General features: G+C 41.8%; 1 protein-coding gene across 2 annotated transcripts in view; it reads left to right on the top strand.

Moving 5' to 3' along the window:
• Positions 1-16,579, top strand: part of Cab39l (calcium binding protein 39 like) — a 120,865-nt gene that overhangs the window by 89,991 nt on the left and 14,295 nt on the right. For both annotated transcript variants that reach the window (XM_059273552.1, XM_059273553.1), the window contains 2 exons: positions 8,016-8,075; positions 10,309-10,374. In XM_059273552.1, coding sequence (XP_059129535.1) covers positions 8,016-8,075; positions 10,309-10,374 — 126 coding nt within the window. The remainder of the gene's footprint in view (positions 1-8,015; positions 8,076-10,308; positions 10,375-16,579) is intronic.

Here is a 16,579-nt window from a genome sequence, read left to right as displayed (position 1 = left end):
GGTTCTCATGGGATACCTTTGGCCAAGAACTCGATTAGATATACCCTATTCCTGGTACTGGCAGCTTCGTTTGGTAATACAAGATGGCCAGTTGGGTCTCTGTCTTCCCCCATTATTTGGTGATTTCATTTAGACCCCTTCATCTATGTCTATATTTTAGGAAGCTTCTACTGTATTACATTTTCATACAACATCTAAAATAGCTCTTAGTTTTAGCGGGCCCTTTCTGTACTCCCTTCCTTGCCCCACACTCTTTCCCTTCACTCCTTGTTTTATCTTCCTGTTCCAGGTCCCCTCTTCATCCATCCATAATTATCTATTCTATTTCCCCTTCTTAGGGGGAACCCATACTTAATCCCTAGTCCCTTACACACTACCTAACCTCTGTGACTGTAGGGGTTGTAGCTTGCTTATGAATGACTTAGAAGTTAACACCAACACAAACTTTACTCAGAATATTTTTTTACTTTTTTGGTTTTTCAAGACAGGGTTTCTCTGTAATTCTTTGTTGGGTCTTTATGTGGTTTGGGAATCAGGGTAGCTGTGGTCTCATTAAAAGATTCGGGCAATGTTTCTTCTGTTTCTATTTTGTGGAATAATTTGAGGAGTATTGGTATTGATTCTTTAAAAGTCTGATAAAATTCTGTGCTAGAACCATCTGGCTCTGGGCCTTTTTTGGTTGTGAGACTTTTAATCAGTGTTTCTGTTTTAATAGGGGTTATAGGTCTGTTTAAATTGGTTATCTGATATTGCTTTAACTTTGGTGGATAGTATATATCAAGAAATTTATTCATTTGTTTCGGTTTCCTAATTTGGTGGATTACAGGTTTTTTTAAGTATGTCCTTCTAATTCTCCAGATTTTCTTGGTGTCTGTTGTTATATCTGCCTGTATGTCTCTAATTTTGATCGTTTCCACCATTTAGTTAATTTAGCTAAAGGTTTGTCAATCTTACTGATTTTCTCAAAGAACCAACTCTTTGTTTCCTTAATTCTTTGTGTTATTTTTTGTTTGTTTCTATTTTATTGATTTCAGCCCTTGAGTATATTTCTTGACATATACTTCTTTGGGGTATTATTTCTTCTTTTTGTTCTAGAGCTTTCAGGTGTGATGTTAAGTTGTTAATATGAGATCTCCCCAAATTTTTTTAAGTAGTTGGTGCTATGAATTTGCCTCTTTGACCTACCTTCATTGTGTCCCATAGGTTTGGGTATGTTGTGTTTTAATTTTCATTCAATTCTAGAAAGTTTTAAATTTCTTTCCTAATTACTGTCATGACCCATTTTTCATTCAGTCTCCATGAGTTTGTAAGCTGTCTGTTGTTTCTGTTGTTCTTGATACCCAGGTTTAAACTGTGGTGGTCTAATAGGATGCAGGGTGTTATTTCAGTTTTCTTGAATCTGTTGAAACTTGCTTTGTGTCAAGTACATAGTCAGTTTTGAAAAAGTTCTATTTAGGTGCTGAAGGTACACTCTTTTGTGTTTGCTCGAAATGTTCTGTCAATACCTGGAAGGTCCATTTGATTTATGACATAAGTTAGCTCTAACATTGCGCTGTGTAGTTTTTATCTGGATGATCTGTCTGTCAGTAAGAGTGGAGTATTGAAGTCACCTGCTATCACTATGTGAGTGACAATATGTGATGTAAGCTTTAGTAGTGTTTTTTCTATAAACTTGCGTGCCCTTGTGTTTGGTGCATACATGTTTAAAATTGTAGTATTCTCTTGGTGGAATTTTCTTTTGAATATGTAGTACCCTTCGCTATCTCTTCTGATTAGTTTGTTTTGAAGTCTATTTTGTTAGCTTGGAATATATTTTTCCATCTTTTTATCCTGAAGTGGTGTCTATCCTTGATGTTAAGGTGTGTTCCTTGGATACAGCAGAGGGCTGTATCCTGTTTTTTGATTCATTCTGTTAGTTTGTGCATTTTAATTGGGGAATTGAGACGATTGATGTTGAGAGTTACCAATAAGCCATGTTTGTTAATTCCTGTTATTTTGTTGTTCTGGTGTGGGCTTTTGATTTGCTGGTCTAGGGTTATTTATTCCTTGAGTTTTCTTGGGTGTTGTTAGCCTCTTCAGATTGAAGTTTTCCTTCTAGCACCTTCTGTAGGGCTGGATTTGTAGATAGATTCTGCTTAAATTTGGTTTCATCATGGACTGTCTTTCTTTCTTTCTCCATCTATTGTGTTTGAAAGTTTTGCTGGGTATAGTAGTCCAGGCTGGCATCTGGTCTCTTAGAGTTTGTAGAAAGTCTATCCAGGTCCTCCTGGCTTTTAGAGTTTTCATTGAAAGCTTAGGAGTTATTCTAATAGGTCTGCCTATATATATTACTAGGTCTTTTCCCCTAGCAGCTTTTAATATTCTTTCTTTGTGTATGTTTTCAGTGTTTTTATTATTATGTTCTGAGGGGAATTTCTTTTCTGGTCCAGTCTATTTGGTGTCCCTTGATAGGTACCTCCTTTTTTAGTTTGGGGAAATTTTCTTCTGTGATTTCATTGAAAATATTTTTTGTGCCTTTGACCTAAGTTTTTTCCCTTTCCTCTATTCCTATTATTTTTAGATTTGGTCTTTTCGTAGTGTTCCAGATTTCCTGGATGTTTTGTGCTTGGATTTTTTTTAGACTTAATGTTTTCTTTGACCAAGGTATCCATTTCTTCTATCTTGTCTACAATGCCTGAGATTCTCTCTTCCATATTTTGTATTCCGTTAGTGAGGTTTGCCTCAGAGATTCCTATTTGAATTCTTAAATTTTTCATTTTCAGTTTTCCCTCAGTTTGGGTTTTCTTTATTCATTCTATTTCTACTTACAAATCTTAAACTGTTTTCCTCATTTTATTCCACTGTTTCTTTGTGTTTTCATTGATTTCTTTAATGGATTTATTCATTTCATCCTTAAGGACCTTCTATCATAATCATAAAGCTATTTTGAAGTCCTTATCTTATACTTCAGCTATATTGCATTTCTCAGGGCCTACAACATATGTAGGTTTGGGGGCTAGTGGGAAAGCATTTGTCTAGCAAGAGGAATGTTTCTTGATAACATTTTCTTGTTATAATTTATTCAGTCCAACTTAATTTTAATAAAGTTGAATCACAAAAAAAAATGTTATTTAAATTTGCATATCAGCCTGATTTCCATTGAATATCTTATCTTTGGTAGGTTCTTGAAATCTAAATAGTCAAAACAAACAAACAAACAAAAACCTCTTGGCATCCTGCCAATGATGAAAGTACCAATTTTCCATTTTTTACCAAAGTGCTTTGTTGTTGATATGACAATGGCAGATAGCCCACCAGTCTTTATTTTCCTTTGAAGTAGCTGGTCTCAGAGAGTTTATTTGGCTGGTTATTTGGCTTTGGGTTTGGGAGGTGGTGGTTTAACCTGGTTTACCTCTTACTCTGCTCTAGGATGACTGTTGTCCGGTCCGTCTCACGTCTTCACTGCAGGCTGTATTCCCATTCCTCCTCTGAAGGGTTCCCTTGCAGCCATCCACTCTTCCTCCAGGAATCTAGTTGATTCAGGTGTTGATTCCGGCCCTCTCTGTCACCTTAGCCCTGTGTCCTTGGGCCTGTGGTTTCCTTTTGCTCCAGCGTCTGGAGAGACCGCAGTAGGTGGCACCTCCCCTGACTCTTACCCCACCCCCTGCTCTCAGGTGTCCTTGTCATTTCAACTACTTTCTCCAAAGCAGATTCATTAGAAATGTCAATAGCAGGGGTTTTAAAGCTTAGTATTGGTACTGTGAAGTACTTTCCCTATCAAGCCAAATGGTTAGGAAATAGGATGAAAGAATTCACCCAGTATTTGTTTTAATTTAAAATTCCTTAAAGTTTCCCTTGTTTTTACTTTGCATGCTTCTATTGTTTTCTTCTTGGGTAGAATCCAAGCTAGTGTTTTTGTGGCTTTTCCCCGACTCCATGTAATGATCTATAATAAATTAACAACTATATGTACATAGGCATGTACATGTGATGTGATCCCTCAATTTTAGCACATGATCTCTGTATATTTGAATTTGAGGATATGTTGATGTCTATATCATATACACACTCAAGTACAGATGTATGTGAGGGAGAAACAGACAAAAACATCATTCACCACCTATACCACTGTGTGTGTGCAAGGGAATTTCATCCTACTATATTATATTTTACTTCCATTGAGTTAATTTCAATTTATTTTGCCAATTTGATTTGAAGGTTCTGTTTCTAGTAGAACCCCTCCTGATTCCTCTGTCTCTGGGCATACAGATTTGGCAGAACCTTCTGAGAGAGCAGTGATCTGCTGCGTGCTGTCTGGCTGTCCTGGGGACATGGCTGACTAGTGTAGCAGGTGGAGAGCCCCCAAAGGTGCACAGTTTACAGTGTCTGCTGCAAACCCATAAAGATATACCAACTTCTGCTTTCCCTGAGCATGGAATTCCGCAAGCTTCTCGGGGGTTCTACCAGACGGGGGAGGGGCAGTTACAGATGAAGATCCCATATCTGCTTAGAGATGCTCTGCAACAGCTTACTGTCTTCTGGATGTCCTGACACAGCATCTAGTTAGAAAGGACCCCAGCCAGACATAGAGTGTTTCCCTACTTGAAAACCCCAGTTCCAGAACAGTTCTCAACACTCTGCTCTACTAGGAAAAGTTTTACCGTATCCACCGAGTGGTCAGTCAAGTTAAAGACTCAAGATATTGTGGTTGAACTTGAAGGCTGTAAAACTACAAAAAGCCCCCTTTCATCTTCAAGAAAGGGATTACAAGGAAGACAAAAGCTTGCTAAGCTTCATAGGCCTATCATCTCAGTAGCTAGGAGGTAGAAGCAGGAGGATCAGGAGTTCAAGACCAGCCTCAACTACATAGTGAGTTTTAAGCTAACCTTGGCTACATGAGGCAAAGATGTGGAGAAAAATAAACCATCGCATATTATTTATATGAATTTAAATTAATGCAGTGCTGTGGAAAACAGTATGGCAGAACCTCAGAAATGTGAAATGGTATTATCATAGGACTTAACAATCCCATTCATGTGGGTATTGCCAAAGAAAATGGAATGAGTGTGTTGAAGGGTAATTATTGCAGCATTGTTCATAGTAGCCAGAGAAAGGAATCAACCTAAGTATCCACTGACAGACAAGCGAATAAATAAATGAGGTAGTGCCTGGTGAGATGGCTCACTGTAAGCCTGACAACCTGAATTTCATCCCCAGAATGAAGTCACATAAAAAGCTAAATGTGGTAGTATGCATTTGTGATCGAAGCACCTTGGTAGCAAGATGGGAGACAGAGATAGGAAAATCACCCAGAAGCCTGGAGTGTGCAGCTCAGTGGCAGGAATGAAAGAACACTGCTCAAAACAAAGGTCAAAGACAAAAAAACAACTCCCCCAAATTGTCCTCTGATGTCCATTAGTGCCCTTGTACTCACACACACCATCAACACACCATACACGCAAACACAAAAGGAAAGAAAATGGGTTGTACAGCTACAGTGGAGTGCTACTTAGCTATAAGAAGAAAGAAATCCTGCCATTTGTGTCAACGTTGATGAACCTCAAAGAATTATGTTAAGTAAATAAGACATAATAGGAAGACAAATCATGGTATCCTTTCTGTGTGGGATCTAAAAATATTGAACTCATAGAAGAGAAAACAGAATGAGCTGGTCAGAAGATACAAGATTTCAGTTAGGTGTATACCAATAAATGCTTGTTTATTATAGTACATGTCAATGCTTGTTAATAGCAGCGTGTTGTGTTGTGTTTTCACCACAAATAAGTAAATATAATAGATAATGCATATACTAAATTACCTCACTGAATCATGTGTTACCTTTCCACAGCTTTCTATGACAAAATACTTGAGACACACAACTTAAATTTCATTTAACTCACACTTTCAGAACATGGTCGGCTGACTGGTACTTTGGGCCTGTGGTAATACAAAACTTCTTTCAGGAAGGTGTGGTGGATCAGTGCTTCACACTTCAGTTTTTGTAGACCAGGAAGCAGGGCAGGTGGGAGTGCTGTGCCCTGCAAGGTCCTCGCTCCTTCCAGCTGAGCTCTTGTGAATACGACTTGCAGTCCCAGCTACAAGGTCACTGCACCCAGGAGTTCAAGACCAGCCTAAGCCTGAGCAACACAGTGAGACTTCATTTCCCTCCCTCCCAATAGCTCAGGCAGTAGCACTGCACTGGGCCTTTCGGGGACATTTAACCCAGGGTCTGCGGGTGATCCTCAGCACCATGGGGAAATGATCCAAAGCAAAACATACCATTAGACCATTGCACATACTTCAGCATATCATCTGTATACAGTAAATGTATGTACAGCTAAAAAAAAAAAAGTTAATTTAAAAAAGTGTGCAGAATGCTTTAAGCAGTTTACTTTCTTGTTGTTTAAATAGAAATAGGGGCCAGAGAGATGTCTCAGAGGATGTCTTCCAGAGGACCTGAGTTTAGTTGCAAGCACATTGTTGTACAACTCACAGCAGCCTGTTACTCTAACTCTAGGGGATCCAGTATCCTCTTCTGGCTTCCACAAGCAACTCTACTCACATGCCCTCTCCCCTCCCCTGACCATGTGTGTGGGGGGGGGGAATTTTAATTAACTGTATTAGCGTATTAGACTTTATTCTGGAAAGGTTAAAAATTCTTGTTTTTAATTAAATTTTTCATAATACCTAAGTTGGGTATTTAGCATCTAAGTATATAAAAGGGATTAGATGAGGCTTATTTTCTTTTTTCAAACATTGAAGTGAAATAAGGATATGATTTAGGTGTGAGTTGAAGACAACCAGAAGTTCCTTCATGATTTTTTTGCAGTTTTCTACAAATTTGTATCTGTGGTAAGATATGATTGATTCTCTTCAACTTGGAGAGGACACATTACGTAACTCAGTAACATGCAGTGTATATCTCATGACCCATTCACCTGAGAGCAAGCAGACAGTGCTGAGATCATATGTTAAATGTCCAGCTACCTCCATTTGAGGGGAGCAGAGATGGCTCAACAGGCAGGCACACGGGTGCTACACAGGCCTGATCGAGTTTAATTCTCAGAACGTACTTCCGGGTGGATGGAGAGAACCAACTCTGCAGAGCTGTCCTCTGATAGCCAGCCAAATGCTGTGGTGTACATGCCTCTCCCCAAACCATACACACAGCAACAATACTAATAAAGTGTAAAAATAAGTAAATGATCAAAATGGCAGGGGGCTGGGGAAATGGTCTGATGTTTTAAGAACATAAAAACCTGAGTGTGCCCACACACCTACCTGTTAACCCCAGTGCTGTAGTGCAAAGACAAGAGGATCACTGGGGCTTGTTGGCCACCAGGTTCAGTGAGACACCCTGTCTCAAAGGAATAAAGTAGAGACAGAGTAGGACCCAGCATCATCCTCTGACCCCCACCCATACATGGGCAGGTGCACTTGAGCACACACGTGTGATCACACACACACGCAGTGGTTAAGAAAACAAGGAAAGATTGGAATGTTTGAAAATCTCTTATATTAGTTTTTGAGGTCAGGTTTTATGCCATTCAGAATTCTTGTTTGAAAATTATTTACAACCAGACATCGTAGCATGTGTCTGTGATCCCTATACTTAGGCTGAGGCAGAAGGATTGCTTGAGCTCAGGAGTTGGAGGTCAGCCTATATAGTGTGGGGGTTGGCCTTTGATAAAGGTCATCAGGCTTTGTTTGGATGTTTATTATAATCACAATGTAGAAATATTCTGTAAAGTTACCTCGTAGGTGTCGTGTTTACCACGTAAATTTCATTTCTACTATTTAAAACACTAGATTGGACACTCAGTGTTTGCCACTGTTTTAATCTGAAACAACTTGGGCTTCACATCTGAAAGTAGGGATGGAAATAATTTTGTGCTGTAAATGAAAATGTTCTTTTCCCACTTCTGTGTGCTTGAAGCGAATAGATTTACCAAGCCATAGAAGCAAAGGTTGTTCTCCATTTTAATAATAAAGGCACTAGCTATAGTAATTTTTCTTCACTGCTTCTTCTTTTTTAGGATTTGTTAACCAGACATAAAGTGTTGGTAGCGGAATTCTTAGAGCAAAATTATGACACTGTAAGTAGCATCATTTTTAGACTTTTTTCTTTCTCCCTCTTGTCACTCGTGGGCTGCCTGGGGACCTTTGGCTCTGTTTAGGAAACTGCATACAGGTGGGAAATGCAGAAGGCTTGGGACTGGGCTGCCAGTCTCAGAGGCTCATAGTTCCAAGACCTGAAAACTAGATGCCCAGGCTAGAGGCTTACAGCTCTGGGTTCAGATTGCCCATTGTCTGGCACTTGGAAGGAAGTGTGTTTGGCATAGGTATCCGTTCTTGTCTTTTTTGAGTGAGTGTTCCATTGTTGGGTTGCCGTTGCCCACTCTGAGTCCTAGCCGCATGTGGTGGCTGTGGTAGCAAATGTTTCTACAGTTGGTGGGTGTCACAAAAGAGTAGAGATGGGCCAGGAGGAAAGGCTGAGAGGGGACAATGAAAAAGAACCCAGAGGACTCTGTGTCCACTGTATTTGTATTTTAGATTTACAATTAACATAATTTGCCTGATGAGTATACTGATCTATAAAATGTCATGTCTTGGTCATCTTTTTGTTGCTGTGACAAAATATCTAAGAGGAATAACTTAGAAGAAGAAAGAAAGATTTATTTTGGAATATGATTTCAGTCCATGGTCACTTGGCTCTGTTGCTGGACCTATTATGAGTCAGAGCATCATGGTGGAAAGCATGTGTGGCAAAGGAAAGATACTCACCCTATGGCAGCCAGGAGTCAGAGGAAGAGTCCAGAGACAAAATGCACCCTTCAAAAGCATGCCCTTGGGGTTGGAGGAGATGGCTCAGCAGGTATATCATGAGGACTGGAGCTTGGGTCCTCAGAACCCACTTATAAAGTCAGGTGAGCATAGCAGAACTCCAGCAATCCCAGTGCATAGAAGACAAACAGATGGTCCTTGGAACAAGCAGACTAGCCACTAGCTGAACTGGTGAGCTCTTGGTTCAGTAAAATGCCATGTCTCAATATGTACTGTAGAGCAATCAGAGAAGACAACCATCAACATGTGAGCATGCTTACATGTACACTGCATACATAGAGAGAGAGAGAAATCATGACCCTTAGTGGACTATCTCTCCTCTCCTAAAAATCCATTCAACTGTCACTTAATCAAGGGATTAGTCTATTGATGAAACTAACACTCTTATTATTCATCACTTTTCAATAGTAACTCAAGCTGGGGACCAGGTTTTCAATACATGAGCTTTTAGGGAAAGCCTCCATATCTGAGCTATAACGTTTTCCATGTGTTCAAGAGTAGAAGAAAATGAAAGAGAATAGTGTTGTAACTTTAATCTGAGCTGCATACTTGTACTTCTCAATTCTATTTTATTTTTTGTTTTGTTTTGTTTTGTTTTTCGAGACAGGGTTTCTCTGTGTAGCTTTGCGCATTTTCCTGGAACTCACTTGGTAGCCCAGGCTGGCCTCAAACTCACAGAGATCCGCCTGGCTCTGCCTCCCGAGTGCTGGGATTAAAGGCGTGCGCCACCACCGCCTGGCTGTACTTCTCAATTCTAAATCGAAAGTTTTAGGGTATGCACATAAGCCTGTCACTTAGCCCCTGAGGCTGACATGTCCCTCTCTGTCCCTGTGTTTTTTTGCTCCTGGCTGTTTGCTCCTCCAGCTGCAATGTTTTCTGAATGATGTGCCCATGGTGGGAAGTGGGTAACAACTTTCCCCAACTGCTACGCTCTGTGCTCCCAAAGGGCCTAGCCCATGACCAGTGACTACATTGAGATGCAGGAAGATCCATGTCCCAGAGTCATGGTTTCTTATGAGAATGGTTAAAGTTCACACAGGCCAATTGGGGTGACATGGTCACTGCCTAGCAGTGGTCACCCCAAGCCTCACCTGTTGATACCTGTTGACATTATGGATTTGATAGTCCTAAGCCCTAAGTATAATTTACTCTTTTCCCAAAGTGTGGATCCACAGCCACCAAACTACAGAACCAGATTTCTTTAAAATGAGTTATCTTGAAGCTTTTAATAGATTGAGAGGATTCAAAATTGCTCCATCTTGCAACTCAATTTCTCGTTTGTAGAACTAATGAGCAGCACATATCCTGTATGCCTTCACCTCCCTGTCCTGATCCTTTCTGTGTCCAGAACAGTAGTGAGAGACTGAGCCCTCCCTGTGAGCAGTGGTGGTCAGGCTGGCTCTGAGGGACCCTGTGGATGAGTGCACACACTCCTGCTGCAGAGGACATACTGCCACTCTTACCGACTTCCTTTCTTTTCCTTAGATCTTTGAAGACTATGAGAAACTGCTGCAGTCAGAGAATTATGTGACAAAGAGACAATCTTTAAAGGTAATAGCCGATCTCCTTAAGTCCTTGTAAGCTGACACCTTGCTAACAAACAGTGTCTACTCTGCATAAGTAAATACAGAAAACTCAGGTCCTTCTGTTTGAGAAGTAACTTGAGGGCTATATTTTATGCTCTGATTGAGCTTTGCAGCAAAATAAAGTAAGCATCCTACCTCAGATACTTTTTGGAAGCAACAACAGTATAAGTGTATGCTCAAGTCAGATGTGGAATATTTCACTAAGGAAGAAGACTAAACCTAAGCTGCCTTAAGCAGAGCCACATGGTGTTCTCCTGGGAATACTCTTAGAGTTGAAGAGAAGCTGGTCAGAGTGACTGGGATGGGGTGACTGTTAGGAAGGCCCTGTGAAGCCCCTAGAAGTCACATCACTGTGCCTTACAGAAGCTGGTCAGAGTGACTGGGATGGGCTAACTGTCAGGAAGACCCAGTGAAGCCCCTAGAAGTCACATCACTGTGCCTTACAGAAGCTAGTCAGAGTGACTGGGATGGGCTGACTGTCAGGAAGGCTCATTGAAGCCCCTAGAAGTCATGTCAGTGTGCCTTACAACAGGAACTGCAGAATGAACCAGTCCAGTGCCTCTCCTGCATCTGTGCAGGATACTCAGAGAAGAAGTGGTAGTTCCAGAGTCCAGCACACAAGACACACGTTTAAATTCCCCTCGGTGCTTTAAGTTTGGAGATGATAAACCTCATGTTTTTGAATGGAAACAACTGTCAGCTGTGATGCAGGTTTATAGAGTTGAAATGTCATGGGACTTCTATGTTAGGAGAAGCATTTCTCTCCTAGGGTTGTAACATATTTTCCTAAAATGCATTTGTCAACCACATTTCATTGCCATGTCCCATTCTCCAAGCACTCTGGTGAACCAGTTCAGCCGCAGCTTTGTCATTGAACTTGACATGCTCAAATTACATTCATAACAAAGAAGCAGAAGAAATGGTTATTTCCTAAGAGCAGTGTTTTAAATATCAGCTAAGTAGTAGGACGGTTGGGTAGCCTGCACAAGGCCCTGAGTTTGATGCTAGAACCACGCAATAAGGGAGACCAACAAGCACTTATGTGAGAAAAACTGTCTAATCACATGAATAAAACCTTGCTAAAAGAAAACTAAAATAAAACCTGCCACAATTTCACTGGAAAAGCATCTGGAAAGAGGTTAAGAAGGTGTAGTTGGCTAGGTAAGAAAGCAGTGTAGGGCTGAGGAGCTGGCTCTGAGGGTAAAGTACAGAACCCGTATGAAAGCAGGATGCATAGGCTAGAAAGATAGCTCACCAACATAGCAGCTCACAACCACCTGTAACTCCTGTCCCAGGGGGTCCAATGCCCTCTTCTGCCCTCCTAGGGCACCAGAAACACAAGTGGTACACGGACATACATGCAGACAATGACCCATATACATAAAACTTAAATATAAGTATTTTAATTTAAAAACAATGCAATGGCATATTGTCTATAATCCTAGCATGCCCCTCCAAAGAGAGAGGAGACAGAGCTAGGAAAATCACAGAAGCTTGTGGGCCTTCTAGGACTTAGTGTCACAGTGCCAAAGTAAGATAGAAAATGAACATTGAAGTTCAGTAAATGATAAACTCTTGGAAGTCTCTGACTGGGAAAACAACTGTTTATTGTGATATGGTGGTTGGAGAGCTGAAATGCTGTGGGACTTCAGTTCACAGCAGCTAATAGCAAGAGAGATGCTGTCTCCAAGTGGAAGGCAGGGTCATCTTCTGAACTCCGCACGGGTGCCATGGTACACACATGCCCCCCACACACACACACAAAGGGGGGGTGCTTGCTGATTATCCACAAATGTTGGGGAAAGCAGTGGGAGGGAGGTAACAGGATGTTCACTCAGTCAGCAAATATTTACCTGCTGCTCTTGTAGACATGCAGTGGCAACAAGCCAGCACTGTGACCCAGGGGCTCCACTTTGGGGAGCAGGTGACCCTTGTATGGCTTCAGGTGCTCCAAGTGCTACAAAGAAAGGTTATGATTGAGGGCACATTCCAGTACAAACTGGAATGCTCCCACTAAGAAAGAAATCCTTGGCTAACAAACCAACAGAATCATACTTCTGTGAGGGAAGGTTTGAACAATGGAAAGAAAGTTGTGACTGAGGGACTAGATGTGTGCCGTAGCAGCTGGAATAGCAGCTGGAATAGCAGCAAGGGTGTTCCAGCGGTTGGCTTTCGAGCAGAGGTTTAAGTGTGAAAATGTAAAATAAGTCTGGATAGGGTATGTGTGTCTTAGGTGCTTGCTGTCTGGAGCCACATCCCTATGAAATGCCCGTGGAAATGCTCAGGAGCCCAACACCATATGGCCTCAGGCCCTAAGTGCCTGCCCTCCCTAGAAAAAGTTGCTCAGAGATGGCCAGGTCCAGAACAGGTGGGGCAGTGCCTAGTAATGTGGTATGGGCTAGTGCTACACCTCCACCCTTCAGATCACACTCGGGTCTTCAGAACACTCTTTATCAGCCAGTAATCCTGTGTCAGCCATGCGGTTTGTATACCCTCCAGCTGCTAAGCAGCTCGCTTGTGATGTCAGGATGGTGACTCAGGACAGTGCATGTGTTCTCAATAGTTGATGCAATTCTAAATTAGGATAATGAACTAAGTGTTTTGTCCATGTTTTTACTTTTTTTCTGTGGTTTGCATTAGTCATGCTGTGTCCCCCTACATTTCTGTTGTCACTGTCCCAGCTTCTGACTTAATTGGCAGGTCAATTTCCAGTCAGTCAGTCAGCACTTGTTATGGAGGTTCCCCTTGCATAGAAACCAGTGCAAGGAGATCCTTCGAGAGAAACGTCGTGCTTTGCCAGGGAGCTGACCTCAGGTAGAGCAGTGACCTCCAGAATGTGCTGTAGCTCCCTGCTTAACTCTCACTGCTGGAAATCCTGAGATGAGGAGTCTTTGTTCTTAGTTGTGACCCACTGATGTGCCCACCAAGCTCTACTGTGTAGCTCTAAACCCACGATCACACCAAGCTTGGCCTTGGTAAAACAGAGAGACCTGAATGTGGAAAAGAGTTTGTGGGGATGAATGGGGCTTAACGGGTGGGGGGTGGGGGTAATAGTAGGGGATAAAAGTAACAAGAATGTATCACACACACAGAGTTGTCACAGAGCAAATCTAATTAACAAGAGAATTAAGATATGCCCCACCGTCCCAGCTTTAGACCTATGTAAGGGACAGAAGGACAGCCAGAGGAGCTTACGGGAGAGAGGCCCTGGGGGCGGTGGCTACTGGAGTAGGAAGGAAAGATGAAAGTGAGAAATGGCTTAGAGCAGTGGTTCTCAACCTGTGGATCCCAACCCCTTTGGGAGATGATGGGCCGTTCCTGAGGTTCGCATATCAGATATTTACACTACATTCATAACAGCAGCAAATTTACAGTTATGAAGTATCAGGGAAAATAATTTCATGGTGGCGATCACCACAACATGAGGAACTGTAGTAAAGGGTCCAAACATTTGGAAGATTGAGAACCACTCACTGGCTTGGATTTCCCAAGTCCCTCTTTTCAATGTGAGTCTGACAGATACAGAGCCGAAGTAGAGTTTGTATGATACTAAGTGATTGAACCAAATTGAAGGAGGAAAGATGAGGATCTTTAGACTTTATCCTTCGTCTTTAAAACTTATCCTTGAACCATTCTCAGCAGCAACAAGAACTCAGATCAAACTTTTCCTGTCTCTGAGACCTCAGGCCCAGTCAGAAAGCTCTCCTTTGGGCCTGCCTTGCCCTTTCTTTCTGACTGACAGATTCTCCTCTCTAGCTGGCTTTGCCCCATCTTGTCCTCTTCTCCTGTTCATATTTTAATACGGTTAGAACAGAGTCTTACTTGTGGTAAGAACTACTGGCTTTTTTATTTATTTGTTTATTTTTATAGTACTGGGGATGGAACCCAAGGGCCTCAGTCACCAAGCACCACTGAGCTACATCCCTGCCCAGAAATATGAACTATAGGTATTTAGTTGATGAATCAAACTAAGTTCTTCAAGTAAACTTTGCTAGTCATTAGCCCTAGAGTTCCCCTTCCCCAGAGTTCAGGCTCTGGAAGGGATCTGTGTGCTTTGGGTAACCCTGGGATTGGTGGGCTGATGAAGCTGGTTCTAGCAGTGCACGTCTGTGCCTGAGAGTAGAACCTCCCCATCAGCACTTGAGTGATGGACAACAGAAGTGGGCAGGAAGTTCTCTGTCCGAGTGATGGACAACAGAAGTGGTCAGGAAGTTCTCTGTCCGAGTGATGGACAACAGAAGTGGGCAGGAAGTCTCTGTCCTCGTTGCCTCCATGTCCTTCCCCTGCTCAGAGGTGGTCACTTCAGGCCTGGAGCAGACTTCTGCTTCAGAAACACCCGAAACTCCCTTTCCTACTTAGTTACAAATGCTTCTGTGTACCTGAGAGTATTGTTTGCTGTCCTTCGTTAATCTACTGAGACCTGCTTTTCTTGTCCAAATTCCTTTCTAGACCAGGTATTTCAAATTTGATGGACAGATGTGGGAAAGTCGAGCATTATTTAGATGGGATGGGGAACAGCTGGCTAAAGTATGTGTCAAAATGCAGGTACTTCAGGGCAAGTTGGCTTTGGAGTGCTGGATTGTAAGGCAGAGATGCTGCGGAAATGGTGCTGCATCCATCACCTGATGCAAGGGAGCTAAAGGATGAATGATGAACTGGTTCCCATGTCAACATCGAGCTTACTCAGCATTGCTGGCTCCCTTCTCTGAGAGAAAAGTGTTACTCTGGGGAACTCTGCTGATGCAAGCTTGGTTTTTCCTTTGAGGAATTAGATGTGTGGTCACAGTAGCTACTGTCGCAGTAACCACATTTATAAATATGGATTCTGTAAGGTTCTGTCTGTGATGTTCCATAATTGTAAGAAGTGAGAAGTTGGATAGTTATAGGGCAAACAGCTTCATCGGTAGAAACGGTCTGAAGTGCTAAGTCATTTTCTGGTTCCAAAGTATTTGCTACCTGCTGCTGCCTTTTGTCAATCATCTTCTAAAGTTTCCGAGACTTTCTTGGTCTTGGGATGCTTAGACTCCTGGTGCCAATAAAAAGTAATTAAGAGAGAGATTACTTTCCCTCATGTGCTGGAGCTTAGGGACTTATTTCTTACCTTCTTCAGAAGCCTGGCATTTAATTACTGGCAAGAAAGATTGTAGTTAAGAAGCTTGGTGGAATTTTGGGGGGCTCTGGTCAGTTTCATTAAAACATCACATTTTGGAAGGGAACCTCTTAATTACACTAGCTAGATGATTAAGTAAAATGCAGGTGTGTCCCATTTCTTAGAATAATACTGCTTTGTGATGTTTTGTGTTGCACTGCAGTGTTTCACCTTTATCCTTGTCACTATTAGTTAAAATAGGTTGACACTTAATGGCCAAAAGACTTTAAAAAACTGAACATAAGCCAGGCGGTGGTAGCGCGCACACCTTTAATCCCAGCACTTGGGAGGCAGAGGCAGGCAGATGTCTGTGAGTTCGAGGCCAGCCTGGTCTACAGAGCGAGATCTAGGACAGGCACCAAAACTACACAGAGGAACCCTGTCTGGAAAACCAAAAAAAAAAGATACGTTGATTAGTACAAAGCTTGAATAAGCATGGCCCCAAAAAATAGAAGAATAAAAAAATATTTATTACCTGCAGCACTAAGAACACAGGAGTTGTTCCGCAGTAATGCCCTCATTGAATTAAAGAGATCTAAGCTATGCATATTCATGAATTTCCATGAGGGAAAGCACTTTAGGGTGGGTGTACTACTGAGCATGCTCAATTAAAGAATACATTCCTGAGCACGCTTTAAGGTTATAGTTCCAGAAGGAAAGATAGTAGTAGCAGTTCTGGAACACACGGAGCTCAAGGTCATGGATATTTTGTGTGTGTGAGAGAGAGAATATAGGATTCTGGAAATCACGGAGCCTCGCATGCTCTGCAGGTGCTCTTCCACCTAGCTAGACTCCCAGCCCTTCATTTTTCAAAACAGGCTTTCCTCATGGAGCTTAGCTGGCCTTGCACTTGCTTCATGTCTCCACAGCTGGTATTTTTAAGTGTGCACCACACACATAGCTAAAGATGTAAGCTTGTGTGAGCAGAAGATAAAATTGGAATGATTTAATCTGAATTGATCTCATAAATGTAACTTCAACAAATCCTTACTGAAGAATCTGTGTAAATTCTTATGTAAAA

The sequence above is a fragment of the Peromyscus eremicus genome, chromosome 9 (genome assembly GCF_949786415.1).
Source record: "Peromyscus eremicus chromosome 9, PerEre_H2_v1, whole genome shotgun sequence".
Taxonomy (NCBI): Eukaryota; Metazoa; Chordata; class Mammalia; order Rodentia; family Cricetidae; genus Peromyscus; species Peromyscus eremicus.
The sequence above is the reverse complement of the archived record's forward strand: the minus strand, read 5'-3'. Positions and strand labels throughout refer to the sequence as shown.